This window comes from Hypanus sabinus, chromosome 14 (assembly GCF_030144855.1).
Source record: "Hypanus sabinus isolate sHypSab1 chromosome 14, sHypSab1.hap1, whole genome shotgun sequence".
Lineage (NCBI taxonomy): Eukaryota > Metazoa > Chordata > Chondrichthyes > Myliobatiformes > Dasyatidae > Hypanus > Hypanus sabinus.
The window spans coordinates 30,613,061-30,637,250 of NC_082719.1; the positions used below are offsets into that span (position 1 = coordinate 30,613,061).

Genomic DNA, 24,190 nt, shown 5'->3' on the forward strand with positions numbered 1-24,190 from the left:
CAACACCACCCAAATCCAAAGTCAGTTTCAGCCAGGCTCCAGATCGACTTGAAAATGCAGATCCAGGGAGAATGTCCTCTTTGGACAGTTTAAGAATGACATGCACAGAATAATAATTCTTAGCAGTTATTTACTTAATATGACCTTGATAGATCACTTAGACTCCATTGCAGAAAAAGAATATAAATTAAACGAGTGATATTGAATGAAGTACTGTTGAATAAATCTGGAATAGTTTGACAGGAAGTCGATCCAATGGTGCAAACACCTGATCTGCTTGTAGGGAATGGCAAGGAGAAAGAAGAGCACTGAATACCTCGGCGTGTGTTACTGTAACTAAGTCAGTGGCTTCATCTGTTTACCATGACAGTTCACAAAACGATGTAGATAATACAATGAAAGCAGACATTTGCATTGCTTTCCTCAGTTGAAAATTGAATTGATCACCCATTTAGTTTTAAATAACTGGGAAATTTGGTATATACTGGAGAATAAACACATTTAGTGGCTTGTACCTCAGCCCCATCTATTGGGAGTGCAGGTGTTGTCTGGCTTTGGTGCAATCCATCGTTTTTCACATGATTGAATAACATGGTCCTTTCAGGAATCACCTAGGGAAGATCAACAAAGAAAAACATTCAGTATTTTGTTCCGTATAATGAAACCATTCATCACGTCAACTCTATCAGCAGCTTTAAGAAAGATGGAGAATTTCTCAGCTTTTTTCTGCTTAAGATTTAGAGCTCATAGTTTCCACACAATAATTTAGATCTATTTTCTGTTACACTGTCGTTAATTTTAAGTCTCATTGCAACTGTGGGGGGATAAATTTGTAGCCTTTTTCTCATTTTGTCATAGGTGAACTATGTGAAGAGAAACTGGATTTCTGTGCCCCGGAGCTGAACGCCTGCCAGCACGACTCCAAATGTATCATGACTGTCAAGGGATTCAAGTACGTAGAGGGATTATTTGTTGGATGACAGAGCTGTCAATTTTTGGTCACAATGTAATTCCTCTGTTGACCAGAGAAAATGAAGAATCTACAAAATTTACATTTACATTAGACATTTACATGCTACAAGAAAGGAGGAGACACCTTGGGACAGATTTTGGCCATTGCTATTTTATGTTGGCAGCCACAGAAGTTTCCTGAGTGTAGCACAGCCAGCCTCTGAGCTGCTTGCTAACAAATGAGTCTGACACAGAGGAGTCCCATCACATGCATGGGAGTGAGCTTATACCTACTGTGACGAATGATTAAAAAGAGATCTCTCGAACTTACTGGTCTGCCACACACACATATAAGCTGTACCACATACATATCGTAGCAGGGCCATTTCATGCTTACATTTATAGTTGCATTGTATTTAAAGCCTTGAAAATAGATGAAATACTGAATATACTGAGTTTCAAACCTTTGTGTACCTTCTCATTTTAAAGAATTATAGTGAGTTTATGGAACTTTATTCTCTTTTGGTTTTCTTTCACAATGTTACATAGGTTGTCAATAGAAGAATGGCTTTCAGTCTATGTGTGTCACTAAGAGTCTCCATGTACTATATTCTGTCAATGTGCACTTGTATTTCTGTCGTCTTCACATAGTTAACAAACTTCCCATTACATACTTCCTTAAACAACTCCATGTAATAGAAAGTTTCTTATTTTCAGTAGTCTCCTAGTGAAGCAATTTTTCCACAATTCATCATTTATTAGTCTGCCTTATTCTTTGTATCAAGAACCTTTGTAATTTTAAGGACTGCTACCAGGCAACTTTTTAGTTTTTCCATATCCAGTGTAATAAATAATAGCCTATTCAATCTTTCCTGATTATTCTGACTTCCCAGAATTTTAATCATCTTTGTAAATCATTTTTCATTACCTCCATTGCCTCAATGCCAATATAGAGAATTGGAGAAAGCATCAAATAATGTACAATCCAGGTCTGATAAAAGCTTAAAATTCATTCTCTCCTTTAAATTTCTTTTCCTTGATCATATTTGTTAAATAACACAGCAATATGAGATATAAGTTGTGTGAACAAACAACATTTTAAAGCCTTCATTGCAGCTTTTATGAAAGCTGACGGACTGTAATGATAGGTACAACATTAAAAGTCAATCTTAATGAAAAACTTAGTGTATCAATGTAAAAACATGGTCGGTAATTGAACCAGAAAGCCAAAGCTCTCATACTTTAATCTCTAGTCTGTTCAAGGTTTTCAGATTTGTCCAGAAACTATATAATTGAGTTTGGTATCCTAAGGAATTGAAGATAAAAGTAGGACAAAATTAAAAAACATATATTGACCCCTTCTAAAAATAAATGCTATCCTATTGCCCTATAAAGAGAAGGCATATAGTAGAGCAAAAATTAGTGTGAAGTTAGAAGACTGGGAAATTTTTAAAGGAAGAACAGAAGGCAACTAAAAAAAACATAATGGGAGAAAAGATGAAATATAAAGATAAACTAGCTAATAATATCAAAAATTATACCAAAAGTTTATTCAGACATATAACGAGCAATAGAGAGGCAAGTGTAGATATTGGACTGTGGTGAGATAGTAATGGGGGACAAGGAAATGACGGACAAACTGAATAAGTATTTTGCGACATTCTTCTCTGTGGTAAACACTAGAAGTATGCCAGAAGTTCAGACAGGTCAAGGGGCAGAAGTGAGTGCAATTGCTGTTGCTAGGGAGATGGTGGTTGAGAAAATGAATAGTCTAAAGGTAGATAAGTCACCTGGACCTGATAGACTACACCCCAAGGTTCTAAAAGAGGTAGCTGAAGAGATTGTGGAGGGATTAGGAATGATCTTTCAAGAATCTGAAAGATTCTGGCACTTTTGTGGAGCACTGGAAAATTGTAAATGTTGCTCCACTAGGCAGAGAAAAGGAATGATAGGTCAATTAACCTAACCTCAGTGGTTGGGAAGATGTTGGAGTTGATTGTGGTTTAGGGTACAAACTAGGCCATGGTTAGTATAGTTTCCTTAAGGTAAAATCTGTTAGAAATCTTTGAAGAAATAACAAGCAGGATAGACAAAGGAGAATTGGTGAATGCTGTGCACTTGGATTTTCAGGTGCTTTTTTGCATGATGCTGCATATGGGCCTGCTAAATAAGATAAAAGCCCATGGTATTACAGGGAAGATACCAGCATGGATAGAGCATTAGCTTATTGGCAGGAGGCCAAGAGTGGGGATAATGGGAGCCTTTTCTGGCTAGATGCTGTTGACCAGAGGTGTTCCACTGGGGTCTGTGTTGGGACCACTTCTTTTTACATTGTATGTTAACAATTTGGATGATGAAATTGATGGCTACAGTTTTGAGAAGTGTATGGTCAGGAAGTCCTCATGCAATATTCCCTGAAAGTTAATCTGCAGGTTGATTCAGTGGTAAGAAAGGCAAATGCAATGTTTGCCTCATTTCAAGTGGACTAGAATACAGAAGCAAGGAGTTAATGTTTAGGCTGTGTAAGGCACTGGTGAGGCCTCACTTGGAGCATTATGAGGAGTTTTGGGCCTCTTATTTAAGAAAGGATGTGCTGACATTGGAGAGATACCAGAGGAGGTTCTCAAGAATGATTCTGGGAATGAAAGCTTTATCATTTGAACAGTGATTGAAGGCTCTGGGTTTGTATTTACTGGAATTTAGAAGAATGGGGGGGGGGGGATCTCATTGAAGCCTATCAAATGTTGCAAGGCCTAGATAGAGTGGATATGATGAAGATGTTTCCTTTGGTGCGGGACCAAAGGGCACAGATTCAAAATAGAGTGGCATCCATTTTGAAAAGGGATGAGCAAGAATTCCTTTAGCCAGATGGTGCTGAATTTGTAGGATTTGTTGGTACAGGTAGCTGTAGAGGCCAGGTCATTGGGTGCATCTAAGGTGGAGGTTGATAGGTTCTTGATTAGTGGGGGCGTGAAAGGTTATGGGGTTGAGAGGAAAATGGATCAGTCATGATGAAATGGCAGAGCAGACTTGGTGGGGCAAATGACTTAATTCTGCTCCTATGTCTTATGTCTAAAGATAAGATGGACTTTGCAGAGTAGATTAACATGCATGGCAAGCTGGTACCTATGAAATATCTCAGCATTTCAAGGGAGTTGGTGAGAGTTTTGGATTAAAAGTTTTTGCCTACATTTCAGGTGGTATTGATAATTATTTTAAACTATAGCATTAGTATACTCAAACCCAGTCTCCAAAATTTCGGAGACTTTAAAGGAATAGATTTTGGAGAGAGCACAATGTGCTGATGCCGCAATATGGTACTTTAACTTGTAATGAGTTTCTTTGCATATAAATATAAATTTGAATCACAATATATCAAATGGAACCTTGCATGAAAAGTGATTTTGAATCTTTTGTTGAAGGATGCAACTCTCACCTGTATTATGGTTGAAAGGTGTACGATTATTAAATAAGTGGTTTATGTTCGCCACCATTCTGATGATAAAACATTGTAGTTTGGATAGAATCCAGCTCAGGGCAGGTGCTGTCCGTAGTATTTCCTATCAGCCTGCAGGTACATAATAACTTCTGCGTGCCAATGCATGCAGACTTGTTGTGCATGATATACACCACACATACTGCCGGCAGCATTACAACGTCCCCACAGATTTTGAGGCCAATCTGTATTCAGAGCGAACATTGCTAACCTTCCAGTGAAGGAATACAAAAACATTTAAACAGAAATTATAGAGTTTATGATGGTACTACATAACCATAATATACTCAATCTGAAAGTAGTCCAGCAAAACCTGTTTCCCCTTTAAATTTGTAGGTCTGGAAGATTGTCTGCTTTTCTAATTGGAATTATTGTATCTATTCCTTCGATGGTGAATCTTTTAAAAAAAATGGCTTTCGCACCATGGAACTTCAGAGTCGTATAACCTGGATTTCTTTGGAAAATAACTAAAATCTACTCAAACATGATACAAAAGAATGAAATAGAGATGTGCCTTTTCAAAGAAAACTTATGTTGGATATTTTACCTGCATTTTCTATTTTGGAGTACACTTTCTCTCTTACAGATGTGAGTGCACACCAGGCTATGTTGGTGAACATTGTGACATCGACTATGATGACTGTCAGGAGAACAAGTGTAGAAACAATGCACAGTGTATCGATGCAGTCAATGGGTATACCTGCATTTGTCCAGAAGGCTACAGGTAGGTCTGGGCGCAACTCACACAAGAAATATAAAGGATTTTCCTAAAGTGCAATGCACACTTGTCTGTGAGTTGAAAATTGATAAAGGGTGTGATGGAAAGGCTTTTGAACACATGGTTTTGCCATGCTTTTTCTATTGTGCATGCTATGCTGATCTCTGTGTATGGTAAACTTTTGCAACAGTTTACCCAGGGCACATCATACTTTCAATATATTTTTCAGATGTCCAAGGTTTTGTAGCTTCTATACTCTGCTTTCCAAACACTTCTGATGTGCCTGAATGCCTGATGGCTCAGTAAATGTTCAGTCTTGGACTGTTGATTGGTTATGCGTACAGCATTTTTAAAATGCTGGAGCACTAATTTCTTGATTTGCTCACTTTCAGTGGATTGTTTTGTGAAGTGGCCCCACCGATGGTTTTGCCACGCACCAGTCCCTGTGATCATTTTGAATGCCAGAATGGAGCGCAGTGCATTGAGATTGGAAATGAGCCTGTTTGCCAGTGCTTACCTGGATACGAGGGCGCCAAGTGTGAAACATTAGTCAGTGTGAACTTCGTGAACAGAGATTCTTACCTACAGATTCCTTCACCAAACGTTCATCTACAACCCAATATCTCTCTCCAGGTGAGGAAAATATACCCCACTTACACAAATATTTGAGCACTATATCTGTAGTTTCAAAAACATGAAATTTTAGTCATTGAAAAGTAACTATTACTTGAGAAGTTTATCAAATGGACACATTCAGGACTCCAGTTCCTCAACAGCATTTTTAAAAATACATCTGTTTTATAGAATCCTCATCTTTCCCAATCGTGTGAAGTCAGAACTGGTCTCATGGTGCAGCTAAATGAATACTCTGCTTCTTCCTCACAGTCCACTTTGCTTTCAAGTTTGGTATTGTCTGATAGACAAAAGACTAACTGAGGCATCAGGGCTGCACTTCTATCCACCTTCATTACAGTGTACTGTCTTAGAAGCAAGTTGTATCACCAGGAGAGGTGTTTGTAAGCCAAGGGTACAAAGGGACGTGAAGCTGAGCTGGATAAAACTGTGATGTAGCTGAATCGCGATCTCACTGAAATACAGAAAGGATCAAGGAGCGACATGGTCTACTCCTGCTAGGGTGTTTCTGTTTACCTAAGTTAACGGTCGTAGGTGTGGTTTAGTAACACCCAGATCTCAAGTATCAATATTGCCAAATAAATCTGCAACTTATCAAGAGAGTGCATTGGTAAGTGTTCTGCTATCCTCTGAGTCACGTCCATCATGATTGACTTATGTGGAGCAAAATGTAGAGAAAACAATCTCAATAGGATCTGAAGTTACTTATTCAGGCAAAGTAGAAGCTTGTCATTCTGGTATAATAATAATATTTACATTTAATTAGAAGCACTGCTTTGTACATTTGTCATACAAGCTTTGAAATATCTGCTAAGTACAAACATTTGTACTTTTGAAAAAGGATTCATTAAAGCCTTTTAAGTTGGTTGAAAACATTCACATGTAGGGACCTTCATTTCTTACATTTTTGTTTCTAAGGGGTGCTATCTCAATGAAGACCAAATAGCTGATATTTCTACTTGACAACCCCCAGGTTGCTACAGATGAAGACAATGGGATCTTGCTGTACAAAGGAGACAATGATCACATAGCTGTGGAGCTCTTCCGTGGGCGTGTACGCGTTAGTTATGACACAGGTATATATCCAGCATCTGCCATTTACAGGTGAGTAACATCCACAGCCTGCTCCATGATTTGTGATATATATATGATATATATGTACAATGTCTGAAGTACATCTTGTGGAAATGTTTGATGATGAACTTCAATAAAGAAATAAATTACAAAAAAAAGAAAAATTAAGATGCATTATGCAAACAATTATGTTAGAACCAGCATAGCAAATAATCAAATTATGCAGATAAGAGATTTTTAATGGGAAGTGTATTTTGTAATTTCTTTCTTCATGGGAGTGAGAGACATGAATAAGGCACCTATCTCATAGCTTAATGAAGTTGCCTAGTAAATTTCCCTCCGCTTCATAAGATACAAGAATGCAATGAAGCCACTTGGCCTATCAAGCCTGTTCTGCTATTCGATCATCGTTGATTTTCTTCTTAATCCCATTTTCACCCCTTTCCTCGATAATCCATAACCCCCTTACTCATCAAGAACCTATCAATCTCTGTCTTAAATTCTTAAATATACCCAACAACTTGGCCTCCATAGACACACCATCCATCTGTCTTAAAAAAGTTACTCCTCATGTCACTTCAAATAGGACATCCCTTTATTCTGAAGTTGTGTCTTCAGATTCTAGACTCTCCAAGTAATGGAAACATCATCTCTGCACTTATTCTATCCAGGCCTTTCAGTATCCAGTAGGTTTCAATGAGATCCCCATTCTTACTTCTGAAATCAATTAAATACAGGCTCAGAATTATCAGATGTTTCTTATATGTAACGCCTATCATTCGTAGGATCGTACTTGTGAACCTCCTCTGGATTCCCTCCAGGGCCAGCCAGCATATCTTTTCTTTGATGTTGGGCCCGAAATTTCGCACAATAATGCTCACATTCCACCCTTGCAAAGTTGTATAACGTCTTCACACTGAATCACTGCAGCATTTCTGGCTACTATTTAACCAATGAGAGTAAAAGACCAGCTCATGCCCACTGAAACCAATTAGTCATCCAGGTAGCCATCTTTTACAGAAGGCCCGTTATGGGTCAAAATTTGACCTAATTTGCTTGCTTTAAATGTGTAATAAAGCACCAATTGTTCATTTTAGCTTGCTTCCAAAGTTGTATTAACTTCAGTAAAAGTTAACATTACAAGTAGAGTGTCAGATAAGTCACAACTATATCATAGGGTTATTATGAGTGACCATGAATGCATTCCTACCCATAAGACTTACACACATCAGTTGGAGCAGAATTTGAATGCAGTTCAAGAAAATAATTATTCATTTACAGGAATGCCAGTGGCCAGAAATTCTTCAAATTAGTTTAGGAGATGTGCACTGCCACTGGATCTAAATGTTCTAAATGTTACCTCTAACTCTTCTGTGTTCCTGCTGAGAAGTAAGGCAGAAGCCTAGTGGAATCCAATAAAAAATGGGAACCAGTTGTGTTTAGTGCTGAACAATTCCGTAATTTCCTTGTTGATGGGAATTTCCCTAGCACTTCTCAGCCTAAGATGGAATATCAGAGCAGGTCTGCAGGCACGCTCTGCCTACACAAAACATTCCTAATTTCTCAGCTTCTGCTGAACCCTGGGATTATATATGGAAAACTTGACACTGAGTGATTTGGGTCATACCAGCCTCAGGACAAAGCACCAAGAAGAATCCAGACTGAGACTGGAGAAAGCACAGTTTTTTTTCCCCCTGAACTCTTATCACTTCATTCAAATATTCAGACACTGACAAGTTTCAGCTGAAATCCATTTGTCTTTTTCTGAAAACTCAGGATGAATTGATGCGGTTTCTCTAAATCAGTTTGTTCCAACACTTATTAGAATTGGTGATGCTCTGATGGATTATTGATTCTGGCATATTCAGAATTGTTGCAATCATACTGTAGCAATGAACAAACGTTCTCAAATGTACAAATGGGCTACATTTTACACATTGACAGGCAAGAGTGAAAGCCAGAAATGATCAGGAAGATATTTCAAGTAGAGTATATTTCTGAATGATTGGGGGATTGACGGCTGGGTAGAATTGGCTCAGAAGAGGAGTCGAAGCTGAGAGTGCATCAGCCATGATGATATTGGGAAATGTAGCAGCTTGAGGGGTCAGGTGGCCTCTTTCTGTTCCTGCATTCTTGTGTATGCATATGCGCACATCTGTGGTTCTTGTTTTAGGAACCATATATCCACTTAATGAGAAATCTGATGTTTTTCCTTAGTACCATTGGCAGTACTTCAATGGTTAAATCACTATGGATGTGTATTTCTGAGATGTGATTCCGCTACTCTGTCTTCTCTGGCACCCCTTCTCTCCTCACCTGCCCATCACCTCCCTTTGGTGCCCCACCTCCATGCCTTTCTCCCATGGTCCACTGTCATCATCTTCAGTGCTTTGCCTCTACCACATGTCACCTGCCACCTTCTTACTTCATCAACCATTCTTCCCCCTCACCTGGTTTCACCTATCACCTGCCAGCTAGTACCCATTTTTCTCCCCCCACCATCTTATTTTGGTTTTCTCCTCCTTCCTTTCCAGTCCTGATGAAGGATCTTAGCCTGAAATGTCAAATATCAACTGTTTATAGATGCTCCCTGACTTGCTGAGGTCTTCCAGCATGTTGAATGTGTTGCTCTGGATTTCTGCAGAATCTCTTATATTTATGATTTGCAGTATAGTTGGTCCAATTTGGGCTTTTGGAATTTGAATATCCAATTTTAAGATGGTAATTCTCCATCACAAGCAGTGGCTCCAAGAAAGCATGTTCTTGTTATGTGGCTCAGCTGTTTGCAGAAAGAGAAGAAAATTCTCCTCTCTGTTCCTCTCCCTTCCTCTCCTAAAGGGAAGCTCATGACATGTTCTGCATAATACAAAGCAGTCTTTCTTCACCTATGGGGTTAGCAAGTTGTTCAACTTTCAGAAGATGAAGTGTCATCAGAGCTGTAGGTGATGCTGTGCTCAGCTGGTGCCTGCCCATCCATTCCTTTCCATTAAGAGAACCAATGCAATCTCAAGCACATAATGTAGCAAGTTCATAGCAATGTTAGTCAGCCCTGATGAGTACAAATCCTCCATGAGACCACAGGAATGGAAACAAATAGAGTGTAGTTCCAAGACTTTAAAAAGACTGAACATATATCATACATATTTGTTTCCATTCTTACGGAACTATCAAAACCTAATGTTGATAGTTCATTGTGAAACTAATCTATAGATGGGGTCTTGCCGAAGGAACAGGCTACAAGCAATAAGCTTGAACCTGGCTGCTTCTGAGTAATTCCCATCCGAAGTCATCCAACCAAAGAAGACTGGTAATGTCAGAATTAATTGCAGAGTCACAAAAGAGGGGAAAAGAGAAATGTTTCGCAATAAGACGTTAATTAGACAATTCATCATTCATGTACAGAATTGTGACAGGTCCTTCTGGCAATATATTGGCTTGCATAACACAAAGATACTGCTAATAATTAACTCAAATAGAATCCTTTGACAAGTCTGTGATTCTTAACATTTATCATTTATTACCATGTTTTGAGTCACAGAGAAGATTACAGTGGGTCTTTAATATGATTCTCATTCAGCTGAAGTCTGATATAATGTTTCCATGAATAATTATGCCTAAGTAATTAAACAAGCAGAATGAATATGATTTCTTTAAAATATTTTTAAAATGTCCTGATTTAGGCAGTTCTAAAAGAACACCAGAAATGGTCAGTGGATTGACAACATCGTAAAGTTGTTAATGAAGCATCCTTTGCAGAATGACTATTGTTTTAATATAGAAAATCTGACAAACAACTTGGGTATAGCACATTCTGATAAAAAATGCAGTGGATTCCAGTTGATTGGAACACATCAGGACCAGTACGTTAGGCCAATTAAGTGGCTCCCCCAATTAGCTGAAATTTCATGGAAATAGTTTTAAAGGTATAAAGAAGGCAAACTGCCATTTAACTGAGTAACAAATTAAGTATTTAAATGAGATACAGAACAAGTTATAACACTATCAGTGCTACCACAAAACTATAAAACTGTGAATTAGTTCCTATTAGTTATCAATGGAGACATTCATCAGGTGTTTGCTGCTGTGTATGGAATGTTCTGGTTGGAGTAGCACCTCTGGTAAAGGGCTTGTCATGTCCATTCTGTGGCAGCTCACTCACCTTTGGTCCCCAGCGGACACTCAACTCTCACCTGTGGCTTCAAGTAGCTGCCTGTATGTGGTCGCACCCTGGTACACTGCTTCCAAAGGTGGGCTGATGTGTGTGAGGGTAGCTGGCAGACCTCATACCCCGGTGAAATCGGGACATGCCATGTGAAGTCAGCTCCAGTGGACTGAGCAGATGAGAAAGATCCAATGCTAAGAAGATGCTTCAAGGAGAGCGATGGCATGATAAAGCACAGAAGTTGTCATAGTTTCTTGGTACCAAGGAGACCTCAGTGTGTGATTGCTAATTGTACTGCTGGATCCAGACTTCTGAGATCGAGAGAGTGAAACTGTCCCAGTGCAACAGCTTTTCAACTTTAAAAACTCTCCTGCTCAGGTTTCACTGCCATCTTGGGATACAATAGATTGTTGTGTTCTTTTAATTGACTGTAAATTAACAAAATCAGTGCAGACGCTTAATGTAGATAACGGACTGCCTTCATACTATGCTTCCGACAGTTGCATCCTGCAGATATCCATTTTCACTCCTGACTGTTTCTAGCATCTCCAAACCTGAAAGGTTGAAACCACAGTTAACAAAACAATTCTAAATGGTCTTACTGCTTACTTCTCACCATCTCTCAGGGATAAAAATCACTGCTTTGTGAACACAAACACATACAAGTCATGCTATTTAAATCAGTCTAAGCCAGTGTAGTGTCTAATAGTCACACAAGATCACAATACTGATGCTAGTTAGAAACTGGGAACCGTTACAGTTTCCTGTCACAATTAAACAGCATAGTGTCCCAAATAAATGAAGGAAATCCCAATTACTTTCTCAATTAGTTTATGTTCTTTAAGAGTTGTCCTGTAGCGGTGTGCTACACGTAGCGCTGAAATAACGACACGTAGTCGATGAGCTGCAGTTGCAAAAAGAGATTTATTCAAACTTCGTGGCCTCTCGCTTTAAAGCCTTCCTGATCCCGCTCTCCCCTGGCGGGAATGCTGTAGGGGGCGCGTATTCACAGTCCTATCCTGCACGCGGGCTTTTCCCCTTGCTGGGGAAGCAGTCTTGGCGCCCTTTTTGGGACCGGCCTCAATGCCGGCGCGCGTCACTTTGTGAGCCAGTTCGAGTGCGCTGGGAAGTGGGTCGCCACATAACCCCCCCCCCCCCACAGAACCGGTGATACACCCCCCCAATGTCCACAGTCTGGGCCGGACCCTGTTTGGGAGGTCGGCCTTTGCACCGCGGTGCCGGAATCTCGACCAGCTGCGTCACATCCAGCCGGCTGGTTTGAGTCGGTCCACCGTGAAAACCTCCTCTCTCCCCCCAGTGTCCAGCACAAATGTGAACCCATTGTTTCTGATCACCATAAACGACCCCTCGTAGAGCCGCTGTAGCGGTGCCCGATGTTCGCCCCGTCGTACAAAAATGAACTTACAGTTCTGCAGGTCTTTGGGTACGTAGGTCAGGATCTGCCCATGCTGCGAAGTGGGCATGGGGGCCAGGTTGCCGAGCCTCTCGCGTAGTCTGCCCAGGACTGCTGCGGGTTCTTCCTCTTGCCCCCTTGGGGCTGGTATGAACTCTCCTGGGACGGCCAGGGGTGCGCCGTACACCAACTTGGCCAACAAGGTGTGCAGATCCTCTTTGGGCACCGTGCGGATTCCAAGCAGGACGCAGGGGAGCTCGTCCACCAAGTTAGGCCCTTTGAGGCGGGCCATGAGAGCCGACTTCAGGTGACGGTGGAAACGCTCCACTAGTCCGTTCGACGGTGGGTGGTAGGCAGTTGTGTGGTGCAGCTGTGTCCCCAAAAGGCTGGCCATAGCTGACCACAGGCTGGAGGTGAACTGGGTGCCTCTGTCGGAGATAATGTGGGCCGGTACACCAAAGTGAGATACCCAGGTGGCGATCAGTGCCCGGGCACAAGATTCGGAGGTGGTGTCGGTGAGCAGGACCGCCTCTGGCCATCTTGTGAACCGGTCCACAATAGTCAGGAGGTGCCGTGCTCCTTGCGACACTGGCAGGTGCCCCACGATGGTCGAAACGCTGGCGGGTGGGGTGGAACTGCTGCGGCAGGGCTTTGGTGTGCCGCTGCACCTTGGCCGTCTGGCAGTGCATGCACGTTTTGGCCCATTCATTGACTTGCTTGCAGAGTCCGTGCCAAACAAACCTGCTGGAGACCATCCGGACAGTTGTCCTGATGGAGGGATGCACTAAGTTATGAATGGAGTTGAAAAAGCACCGCCGCCAGGCTGTTGGGACGACGAGGCGGGGTTGGCTGGTGGTGATGTCACCGAGTAGGGTCCTCTCACCTGGGCCTACGGGGAGGTCCTGGAGCTGCAAACCGGAGACTGTGGTTCTGTAACTTGGGATCTCCTCGTCTACCTGCTGTGCCTCCACCAATGCTTCATAGACTACCCCTTGGGACAGGGCGTGAATGGTATGGCAAGAGAGAGCGTCCACCACGACATTGTCCTTTCCCGAGACATGCCAGACATCCGTCGTGTATTCAGAGATGTAGGACAGGTGGCTCTGCTGGTGGGACGACCAGGGATCGGACACCGCCGTGAACGCAAAGGTAAGCGGTTTGTGGTCCGTGAACGTGGTGAAGGGCCTACCTTCCAAGAAGTATCTGAAATGCCGGATTGCCAGGTATAGCGCCAGCAGTTCCCGGTCAAAAGCACTGTATTTGAGCTCGGGTGGTCGCAGGTGTTTGCTGAAAAACGCCAGGGGTTGCCAGCAACCCTCGATGAGTTGCTCCAGCACACCATCGACTGCCGTGTTAGAGGAGTCCACTGAGAGGGCGGTAGGGACGTACATTCTGGGGTGCACTAGCATCACGGCATTTGCCAAGGCTTCTTTCGTTTCAATGAAAGCAGCGGTGGACTCCTCATCCCAGGTAATGTCCTTGTCCTTACCCGACATCAGGACGAAAAGGGGGCGCATGATTAGGGCAGCTGAAGGGAGGAAGCGGTGGTAGAAATTTACCATACCCACGAATTCCTGAAGGCCTTTGATTGTGTTGGATTGGGGGAAATGGCGGACTGCGTCTACCTTAGCGGGCAGAGGGGTTGCCCCGTCTTTAGTAATCCTGTGGCCCAGGAAGTCGATGGAGTCGAGCCCGAATTGGCATTTGGCCGGGTTGATTGTCAGGCCATAGTGTCAGTCGGGCATAGAGTTGACGGAGGTGGGACAGATGCTCCTGACGACTGCTGCTGTCTATGAGGATGTCATCCAAATAGATGAAAGCGAAGTCCAGGTCGCGTCCCACCGCGTCCATTAACCGCTGAAACATCTGTGTGGCATTCTTTAGGCAGAACGGCATGCGGAGGAACTCAAAAAGGCCGAAGGGGTTGATGAGAGCCGTTTTGGGAACATCGTCTGGATGCATCGGGATTTGATGGTATCCCCGGACAAGGTCCACCTTGGAGAAGATCCGTGCACCGTGCAGGTTTGCTGCAAAATCCTGTATGTGCGGCACAGGGTAGTAGTCCGGTGTTGTAGCCTTGTTCAGCCTGCAGTAGTCGCTGCATGGTCTCCAGCCCCCTGTTGCTTTGGGCACCATGTGCAGGTGGGAGGCCCATGGGCTGTCGGACAGCCATATGATCCCCAATTCCTCCATCCTCTTGAACTCCTCCTTCACCAGTTGGAGCTTGTCCGGGGGAAGCCTCGATCACGGGCGTGGAGGGGTGGGATGTGGGGCTGTACGCCGTATCTGGGCATGGCTGCCGTGAACTGCGGTGCCAGAACCGATGGGAAATCCGTCAGGACTCTGGTGAAGTCGTTGTCGGACAGCGTGATGGAGTCCAGGTGTGGGGCCGGCAACTGGGCTTCACCCAGGGAGAACGTTTGAAAGGTCTCGGTGTGGACCAGTCTCTTCCTGGGTAGGTCGACCAGTAGGCTGTGAGCTCACAAAAAATCTGCTCCCAGGAGTGGTTGGGCTACGGCGGCCAGTGTGAAGTCCCACATGAACCGGCTGGAGCCAAACTGTAGCCGCACCATACGGGTGCCGTAGGTCCTTACTGTGCTGCCGTTCGCGGCCCTCAGGGTGGGACCCAGAGCCCTGTTGCGGGTGTCGTAACTCGTCAGAGGTAAGACGCTGATCTCGGCTCCCGTGTCAACCAAAAAATGGAGTCCCGACTGCTTGTCCCAGACATACAGGAGGCTACCTCGATGGCCAGCCGCCGTAGCCATCAGTGGCGGCTGGCCTTGGCGTTTCCAGGGAGCTTGCAGGGCGGGCTACAGTGGCGGGCTTCTGCGCCCCACCGCTGGTGGTAGAAGCACCATTGTTCGTTTGTCTCCTCACCCCTCCCTCTGGGGTTAGTGGGCTCTGCTGCCGGGCCTGGTCTGGTCTGCTGCCGGGAGCGTGGCCTGGTGATCTGTGCAATGGACGCCCCACTCTCCTTCTTGGCGTTCCACAGCAAGTCCGCCCGGGCTGCCACCTTCTGGGGGTCACTGAAATCCGCGTCGGACAGCAGCAGGCGTATGTCCTCAGGCAGCTGCTGCAGGAATGCCTGCTCAAACATGAGGCAGGGCTTGTGTCCTCCGGCCAGGGTCAGCATCTCATTCATCAAAGCCGATGGCGGTCTGTCACCCAAACCATCCAGGTGCAGTAAGCGGGCAGCTCGCTCGCGCTGTGAGAGTCCGAAAGTCCTTATCAGCGGGGCTTTGAATTCCATGTATTTACCATCTGCTGGGGGAGACTGTATGAGCTCCTCAACCTGGGCCGCTGTGTCCTGGTCGAGGGAGCTCACCACGTAGTAGTAACGGGTGTCCTCTGAGGATATCTGCCGAATGTGGAATTGGGCTTCTGCTTGCCGGAACCACAGGTGAGGTTGCAGCGTCCGGAAGCTTGGCAGTTTTAACGACACCACATGAACAGATGTAGCATCATTCATCTTTGGTCCAAATATCATTTGGGCCGTTGGGGTCACCAAATGTAGCGGTGTGCTACACGCAGCACTGAAATAACGACACATAGTCGATGAGCTGCAGTTGCAAAAAGAGATTTATTCAAACTTCGTGGCCTTGCTTTAAAGCCTTCCTGATCCCACCCTCCCCGGGTGGGAATGCTATTCACAGTCCCATCCTGCGCACGGGCTTTTCCCCTTGCTGGGGAAGCAGACTTGGCGCCCTTTTTGAGACTGGCCTCAATGCTGGCGCGCACTGATTTGTGAGCCGGTTTGAGTGCGCTGGGAAGTGGGTCGCCACAGTCTCATATAATAGTCTACCCAGATTAACTGATGGACCAATTAACCGAATCCACTGTAATGTGACAATGACTAGATATTATATTTTAGTATGTTGAAAGAAGGATAAATATTATCTAAGACATCCAGAGTAGCTACTTAAAAATTGTGACAAAGAATCTGTGATGTCTTCCGAAGAAAACAGAGAGGATTCCTCCAACAGCTTGGAGCTCTCTCATGAATGGTGTAACTGCCTAGATTTTGTTGTCTGGGTCTCTTGAGTAGGAATTCAACACCACCACTTTAGAGCTGAATGTGTTGTCAGCTAACTCACAAGTTTCACCATCCATAATTATGCTGAGTCCATTATGAAGATGAATCTCATCATGCAACATATTTAAATAGATTGTAACTGGGCAGACGGGTTCACAAGTTCACGTCCATGATTCTTCACTCCCTACATAAACTCCATTTTCTGAAGTCCCTCTATACCAGGGTTTCCCAACCTAGGGACAATGGACTCCTTGCTTAATGGTATTGGACCATGGCATAAAAAATTGTGAACCCCTGCTCTGTTCCTGCTATATAATAATTAAAAAAACACTATAAGTCACAATCTTGAAAATCTTCAACTGTCTCACGATCCACAAACTTTTGGAACAGAGTTCTAGATTTGCACAATGCTTTATTTAATAACAGTGTTTTCTAGTGTTGTATCTAAATGTCTTCTGTATCTAATAAAGTGACCAGTGGGTTTATGTTCGTGGTCTTCCTCTGCTAAAGCCCATCCTGCCCTGAGTTATTGTGGACAGAAACATGGGCAAATAATAAAGTATGCTTTTGTTAAAAGATCAAGTGACTAATCTTCAATTTCCATTGTATTAAACTAAAGCAAACAAATAATTTTCAACATTACTAACCACAAACTTACGACCAGCATTCAAGTAAATCTACTTGATTTTTGGTGCAATACACAATGTACATTATCCATTTAACTGAGCTCCCTTGTTTTTTCCCTGCAGTGTGGAAACAATTAATGATGGTAACTTCCACAATCTGGAGCTGGTGGCAGCTGATCAAATGTTGAGTTTGGTGATTGATGGAGGAAATCCGAAGAGTATCAACAACCTAGCCAGACAATCCACACTTAACGTGGACTCCCCGCTCTATGTTGGAGGTATGGAATGGCTCCAGAACCTTCCTTACATTTTACGCTGATGAGGAAATTCCTTCCATGTGTCTGCTTTGTGTAATTCTTCACAGTTCTGGGCAAAGATCAAAATCCAGATATAATTATAAAGAGAACAGGATATCAGACATTATATTCCATTTTAATAGATGAAAATATATTTCTAAGGAACAGAAGTTGAATGTTATGAATTACAGGGATGTGTTTGCAAAATAAAGTACAACCCTTTGCACACGATACTTGTTGAATAACTCTTGGTAATCTTGCTGAAGGCAGATGAAGGATTAACAGGTGTACATGTCAGGCTAACCTTCCCAACACAGTTGCACAAAAATAGTCCTGCACTGACTGAGTGATTGTTTCTGCTTAAATGATAATTCCTGAGAGTGCTTCTGGAACGACCTTTGCTGTAGGTTTTAATTCTCTGTGTGTGATTTTCCAGTTAAGGCTTTTATCTCATAATGGGCACCACTACCTTAGGTCACAACTAGAATATTACAGTCTATGCACAGTTTGTTGGTAATGGCTTTCTAATGCAAGTTAGAAAATACATGAGGAGTGTAGGTTAAAAGAGGATCAGGAAATGGATGATTTCAGCAATTATCTGCTGAAGGGAATGAAACTTGTAAGTTATTTTGGCTTAAAAGTTTGAATATGTTTTAGCACTGCTATGGAATTTCAGTATTAGCACTAAAGTGCTTTTGCTCTATAAAATCATTCACCAAATCTTGGCTATTTTTTTTAGGTATGCCCATCAGGACCAACTTGGCAGCTTTGCGCCAAGGGCCAGGTCAGAATGGTACCAGCTTCCACGGCTGCATCCGCAACTTGTATATCAACAATGAACTGCAGGACTTCAAGAAAGTTCCAATGCAGACTGGCATTCTACCAGGCTGTGAACCCTGCCAGAAGAAGATGTGCCAACACGGCACTTGTCACTCCATTGGTCAATCCAGCTTCACTTGTGAATGTGAAGGAGGTTGGACTGGGACTCTTTGTGACCAGCAAACCAATGACCCATGTCAGGGCAATAAGTAAGTGAGAGTGCATTTGTTGTTGATCGTCTCACATGGGTTAAATGCATCTTTTTATGTTCATCCAAATGGGTGATTTAAATGCTAGTGAAGGGGCTATGTTACCATTTTTGTTGACACAAGATGCTGGAACGTGGAGAAGTGCACAAGATGCTGGAGGAACTCAGCAGATCAGGCAGCACTTATGGGAGAAAATGAGCAGTCGATGTTTTGGATCAAGACCCTTCATTTGGACTGCTGACTCCATTGGAACATCCACAATGCTCGAATGTACACGGGTACCATGTTTAGTGAGGTAGTCACACTGCACATAAAGGCTACACTGCCAGGAAGGTACCAAGCAGAATGGGGGAGGCAATCCATTTAGATATCCCCCTCTTCCAGCAACTCTTTTGGGAACTCTTCAGGCACATGACCTCTCAGGAAGGATGCAGGAAGACTCAGGATCACGGGACATGGGCCTACCTACTGAAAAGGTAAAGAAGAAGCCAGGGAAGTTCCATTGCAAGAGAATATAAAGGTACCTATGCAGCCATGAATGTGACTCCCAGATGACTACTCATCTCCCTGGCATTAGGGTCAAGGCTGTCACAGGATGGTGCAGAGCTTTCTTGAGTAGAAGGTGACAAAAATCAGTGATTGAATAACATATTGGCATCATTAGCTTAGGTGCAAAAGGACCGATGTCTTGCAAGCTTGAATTTAGGGGTTAGCTGATAAGTTACCAAGTACAGAATCAATGGTAGTAATTTCAGAATTACTTCCAGTACTAGTGCCAGTGCTGATAGAAGAAAATAAATGTTTGGCTAAATAAATGGTATCGGTGAGAGAGTGATTTAGATTCAAGGAACAATATATCTGGTTCTGGAAATAGATGGGACCTGCAACATCTAGGTAGGCCCAGAACCCATCCTTGTAGAGTTGTTTGCTCACGGTGCTGTTGGGGAGGGTTTAAAAGGGGATAGGAAAAGGATTAAAGCTTAGCCATTTGACTCAGGAGAGAGACATAAAGCAGGATAGAGATGGGAGAACATTAGAGAGGGGAAGGAAATCAAGCACTAAAGGCAAATAAGAACACAAGACAAAATAAATGTAAGATGAATTAAAACATTGGCCAACAAATTTTTTTGAAAATGTTGCTTCCTCAGATTTTTTTTTTGTTTATGATAGACCGGTTAAAGCTGACCACAAGCATAATTTCAGACTGCTTGTATCACATTGGAACTTAGAGAAGCAAGAAATTGACTTCTATTGAATATAATGCATTTAATTCCATAATAGTGCTGACACTTTGCAGTGGCTCAACTAAGCTGAAGATGTTGATGACTTTTGTTTGTGATCCGTGTCTGTGGCTTCTTGCTTAAATGTCCAACGGTAATCAGCCGGCATTGATAGATTCCAGTTGCCCTGATACCATTTCTCCATGAACGCGATGTCCTGGTGAAACGTTTCACCATGCTTGTCGCTGACAGTGCCAAGATTTGCAGTGATGAAGTCTAAATGGGAATGCAAAAACTAAATATTTAGTGACATGTTGCACTTGCGGTTTTGTATGCTTGAAGCATGTTGTAAATCAGCCGCACATGGTTTGTGCTCTGTAGTCGTCAAGAATATTTTCAACAACATCCTTGAATGCCTTCCATGTGATTTTCTTCAGTCTCACTGGAAGTTCATTGAACTGCTTATCATTGATGACCTGTTAGATCTGTGGACCAACAACAATGTCGTCCTTAATCTTGGCATCAGTTAATCTCACCTGATAAATTGAAATAACAAACATAGGTGATTCCAAAAAAAAGGTGTGTGTGATACGGAAATTTCATGGTGATTTTCATGACCAGCAGCCCAAAATCCATAAAATACATCCAAAAGTATTCAGGAACCAAAATCTTTGTTGTCTTGTGAAAAAGGAACAAACCCAAAGGCTTTATAGCTTAATACACAATATATTTATAGTAAGGTAAATAATTAGAGGTGAACGGATGTGATCCAATAAACATCATGGAGACATGATTGCAAAGGGCTCAAGGATATTTGACTACTAGGAATGACAGGCAGAAAGGAAAAGGTGACATCCATTAATGAGAAATGAATAGCAGACACCTTGTAGAAAAGGGTGTAAATCGACAAATGCTGTATTGTGTAAAATGAGCAGTGCAATTATTTAGGAGACCTCATGTAGATTGTGTTGATTAAGTTGGAAAGGGTAGCACTGAAAATGAATCTCCAGAGTTCATTAGGAATTTTTTCCTAGAGAATGGTGTTATAGAGCCAAACCAGGAACAAGCTTTCTTGGATCTCTAATGGGTAATGAAGAACATTTGATAAGTGACCTGAGAGTAAATGATTCCCCTAGGAAGTAATGATAACATTTGAGGGGAAAAATAAACTTGTGTTAGAAATAACTGTGTTTAACCTAAATAAAGGGATTTACAATGGAATGAGGATAGAGCTGGCTGAGGTCTGGGAAAGATGGTCTAGTCGGAGGGTTTAAACGGCATATAGTTTCTGACATTTAACATGATATTGCAAAATACTCAACAAAAATATAACCCAGCAGGGAGAGTTGAACCAATCATAGTTAAGCAAAGAAGTTAAGGAAGGTATTAAGTTGAAACGGAAAGCATAAAAGAAGGCAAAAGTTTGTGTGAGTTTGAAGACTGGGTTAATTTTAGAATCTAGCAAAGAAAACCATGAAATATAATAGGGAAAAGGTAAATAATGAGAGTGAACTAGGAATGGATAACAAAAGAGTTATGCGAACTTCTGTAAGTATATGACGAGAGATACAGATACGGGAAAAAAGATAGTGGCGAAGGTGTTAATCAGATACTTTCCCTCAACCAAACAGAAAATGATCCCAGACAAAGCCTAGTAATGCTGAATAATGTTGGGGGGAAATTAAATGCCATCATTATTTCTGGAAAATTAGGTAATATAATGTGGCTAAAGGGTGTTAAAACCCTGAGCCCAGATGGGCCAGAAGTGGCTCCCAACAGGATAGATACAGGGTTGTAATCTTCCAACAATCCTTCAGTTCTGGAGAAGTACCAGAGGACCGGAAAACTGCGTATATGACACCCTTATTCAACAAGGAAGGGAGGAAAAAATGCAGTTTATCATAGATTTAGTAGCCTAATAAATATTTTTGGAGAACACTAGAAATTATATATTAGGGAAGTAATAGCAAATTTGGAAAACTGTTACTTAATTAAGCAAAATCCTCCTAGCTTCACAAAGGGGAGGTCATTTCTTACATACTTACAGAGCTTTTTTGGGAAGGGAGGACCAAAGTGGATAGGGAAGAACAAGTGGAAATGTGTACTTGGGTTTTCCAGTAAGTGCTTGACAAGATGCCTCAGAAAAGTTATATCACAAGATACGAGACCATGGTGTTTAAGGTATCTTGATAGGATGGAAAGAGGATTGGCTACAAAACAGCAAAAGAAAAGTCAATAAAGTGCAAACACGAGGAAATCTGCAGATGCTGGAAATTCAAACAACACACACAAAATGCTGGTGGAACACAACAGGCCAGGCAGCATCTATAAGGAGAAGCACTGTCAACATTTCGGGCCGAGACCCTTCGTCAGGACTCAATAAAGTGTTTTATTTAAGGTTGAAACTTGTACCAGTGTGGTCAGCGCTGGGAGTACAACTAACTACTTGTTAAATATTGATGAGTTGGAAGGAAGAGAATGATTTGTAAACAAATTTGCAATGACATAAAAATAGATGAGGAGCAAAATAGCAAGGTCAATGTAGTTCTTAGTGAAATATTAGTAAGTTTGTTGAGTGGGCAAAAAGTTGGGAAAATTGAGAAATTGTGCAGTTTGAAAGGAAAACCAAACGAATGGTATTATTTAAATAAATAAATTGCAGAAATTAGGTTTAGGAGCTCTCGTGTAAAAAAGAAGTATAAAAAGAGGTCGGGTGCTTTACGGCATTTTTCTCAGCAGGCGACAGTACAAGAGATGGTTCAGTGGTGACAGCGTGAGCTGAAGTACTTTTTGGCTTTTTTCTTGGCAGGTGGCAATCAGCACAAGTGGTCATTCTTTGGTGACACGGCGTGAGGTTTAAAAAGAGCTCAGATGCTGTTCGGCTTCTTTCTTGGTGGGCAGCGCCCAGCGCAAGAGGTCATTGGTTAGTGACATAGCACGAGGTTTAATAGTGCTTAGGTAGACAAAGGGCTTGGAGTGGCTCTATTGGTATGAAATGAAATCAAACCAAATCCTTAGAAAGAGGTGACATAAGATTGGAAGATGGATAATCCTTGTTGGTAAAGTTTAAGAAACTGAGATGGTAAAAAGGCCCTGATGTGAGCTATATACAGCCTCCTAACAGTAGTTAAGATGTAGGCTACAAATTACAATGGGAAATTAGAAAAGGCATGTAAAAAGTGCAATGTTGTGATAATCATGGGAGATTTCAATATCCAGGTAGATTGGGAAAATCAGGTTGGTGGTGAATGCCAAGAGAAGGAATTTGTAGAATGCCTATGAGATGACTTTCTAGAGCAGCTTGAGGCTGAGCCCAATAGGAGAATGTAATTCTGGATTGGTGGTTATATAATGACCCAGGTTGGATAAGAAGCTTAAGGTAAAGGAACCCTGAAGAGATAGTGATCATAATAGGACAGAATTCTCACTGCAGTTTGAGAAGAAGTTAAAATCAGATGTGTCAGTATTACAGTGGATAAAGAGAATTACAAATGCATGAGAGGGGAATTGATTGGAATGGGGCACTAGCAGCAGAACAGTATTGTGTTTCTGGGAGAGAGGATGAAGCAACTGAGCTGACAAGGGAAGTCCAAGATAATATAAAAGCAAAATAAATGACATATAATATGGCAAAAGAATTAATCAGAATGCTAGAAATGCAAGAGTATCAGGAGGAAGAAGTGAGTGTCATTGCCAGTACTAAGGAGGAGGTGCTTGGAAAGCTGAAAACTCTAAAGATGGATAAGTCACCTGGACCATGGTTCAGGGTTCTAAAAGAGATGGATGAAGAGATTAGTAATGACTAGACAACCAGGTAACCCATTGGGGCACCCTTTGAGAGAAAGGTAGTGCAATCTGATGTGACCAGAATGAACATTAGATTTCCCTGAATGCTATTGCTATCGCTGTGCTTTGGACAAACTCATTTTATTAAAGAAGAAAGACACATAGCAAGACAAATATAGCTCCTCCTCATTTAACAAAGGACACTTTTGATGACAACATTTCTGGTTGATCTGCCACCCTTCAATCTTAGCAGCCATATCGACCAGGTATTGTTGGAATAGACGTCCTCCTCTGAGAAGGTTATTAAGCTCATTCTCATGGTTCATTATTCGATACGCATAATAGCACATTGCCATCAGTTTCTTGTTATTTGTCATTCGGAGATGATGATGCCAGCCATCGTCTCCAATGGAAAGGAAAGTACATATTGAAAGCTGTCATATGAACGATGGGACTCTGAAATTATTTGCAAATCACCACCTCGTTCTTTCAACCCAGCGTACTGTGATCTTTTTTCAGGTTCGGAGCCATTCGGTATAATGACAGCGACTTCATTGGCAATTTGTGCATTAAATCTTCCCTCATGTTCAAATGCCGGTCTCCAGTCAGGATCAATAACAATGGACGCTTCTGACAAGCCTCGAATTTGTTCTTTTGCAAGTCGAAGGGGTGCAATATATGGGTTTTTTGTCGTAGGATTTCCAATAATTCAAGAATCTCATGTTGAATTCCATCATTCTGTAGTATCCACAT

General features: G+C 42.3%; 1 protein-coding gene across 1 annotated transcript in view; it reads left to right on the plus strand.

The window, feature by feature from the left end:
* The window catches only part of slit2 (slit homolog 2 (Drosophila)), a 430,357-nt gene that overhangs the window by 397,274 nt on the left and 8,893 nt on the right, over positions 1–24,190 (plus strand). Inside the window, exons 29-34 of the mRNA XM_059988947.1 lie at positions 859–952; positions 5,034–5,171; positions 5,558–5,798; positions 6,772–6,902; positions 17,231–17,385; positions 18,143–18,431. Coding sequence (XP_059844930.1) covers positions 859–952; positions 5,034–5,171; positions 5,558–5,798; positions 6,772–6,902; positions 17,231–17,385; positions 18,143–18,431 — 1,048 coding nt within the window. The remainder of the gene's footprint in view (positions 1–858; positions 953–5,033; positions 5,172–5,557; positions 5,799–6,771; positions 6,903–17,230; positions 17,386–18,142; positions 18,432–24,190) is intronic.